General features: G+C 39.0%; 1 protein-coding gene across 1 annotated transcript in view; it reads left to right on the plus strand.

Annotated features, from left to right (window-relative positions):
* The window catches only part of LOC128690330 (WD repeat-containing protein 86-like), a 35627-nt gene extending 34351 nt beyond the window's left edge, over positions 1-1276 (plus strand). Inside the window, exon 8 of the mRNA XM_053779029.2 lies at positions 615-1276. Within this exon, the coding sequence (XP_053635004.1) occupies positions 615-732 (118 nt within the window). The 3' untranslated portion in view covers positions 733-1276. The remainder of the gene's footprint in view (positions 1-614) is intronic.
* Positions 1277-1647: the final 371 nt, after the last annotated feature.

The raw sequence follows: 1647 nt of genomic DNA on the forward strand, positions 1-1647 counted from the left end.
CCGTGACTGGGTTGCAGTTGTGGCCATTACAACCCTTCTTAGTAAATCTGGACGAGACCCATAATGACTGTGTATCTGAGTGGCTAAGCTCGAAGGATTAGTAACGTGAAGAGTGGTATGAACCTTGGTAATTGATATAGACAAGTGAGCAAAAACTAGAACATATCAGACAGCGTTGCAGTTCTGGGATCTTTATCATTTCTAAGATGCCAAGACCAAAACATTTTAATAAATATTATCTAATGTTTTTCCTCGTGTGTTTCTTAAATAACAATCTCAGGACTGCCAGACCGCGGGTTCGAATACCACCCACTCTGAAGGAAAAACACAGATGCATAACAGATTATTATTATAATCATGGGGGAGCGCTAAACCCGTAGGATTATACATCGCATGTGGGGGGGGGGGAGGGATTGAAGGTATTCAGGCTCAATTCAGGGAACCGGAACACATATCCAATTCCCTAGATCAAGAGCCTCTCACCAGCATCAAGGACATTCCCTGAGGGGATACAACTTCCGCTGGTGTGTATCTTCCTGAGGAGTGTCAACACTACGCTGCTCTCTAACACACACAAAACATTTAATCTTTTTAATTCTTATTATTATTTTCAGTAATGAAATGGATTTATTAGAAACCAGCGATGATGACGACGACGACGACGACGATGACGATGATGATGATGATGACGACGACGAGAAAAAGGATGACAAAAATGAAGATAACAAGTAAAAGAACTAAGCGAAGCACTGGCTTATAAAACAACTGATTAAGACAAAAAAAACACTCTTAATATGTTATATGTGAATTCAGGTTCAGTAGTAACATTACCGACCGATCAACTAGAAAATCAAAGCACGATCATTGTCCATTATGAATATTTCGCTGTTACACAACTGATGTCAAGACCAACTATGACAGCATAATAATGTGTGTGTTGTTGAGGCAGCAACCACTCACAGACAGACATGTTATCACGTCTCTCAACGCAAAATGATCAATATTTATGGAAGTAACAACCTTGTGAATAACTTATAGCTGGCGCTAATAATACCTGTTATCATACCTTGGGAATAACTAATAACTGATGCTTATAAGACCAGTGTCATCATACCTTGAGAATAACTTATAATTGATGCTAACAACACCTGTCATCATACCTTGGGAAACTAATAACTGATGCTAACAACACCTGTCATCATACCTTGGGAAACTAATAACTGATGCTAACAACACCTGTCATCATACCTTGGGAAACTAATAACTGATGCTAACAACACCTGTCATCATACCTTGGGAAACTAATAACTGATGCTAACAACACCTGTCATCATTACCTTGGGAAACTAATAACTGATGCTAACAACACCTGTCATCATTACCTTGGGAAACTAATAACTGATGCTAACAACACCTGTCATCATTACCTTGGGAAACTAATAACTGATGCTAACAACACCTGTCATCATTACCTTGGGAAACTAATAACTGATGCTAACAACACCTGTCATCATACCTTGGGAAACTAATAACTGATGCTAACAACACCTGTCATCATACCTTGGGAAACTAATAACTGATGCTAACAACACCTGTCATCATACCTTGGGAAACTAATAACTGATACTAACAACACCTGTGCCATCA

This window comes from Cherax quadricarinatus, chromosome 1 (assembly GCF_038502225.1).
Source record: "Cherax quadricarinatus isolate ZL_2023a chromosome 1, ASM3850222v1, whole genome shotgun sequence".
Lineage (NCBI taxonomy): Eukaryota > Metazoa > Arthropoda > Malacostraca > Decapoda > Parastacidae > Cherax > Cherax quadricarinatus.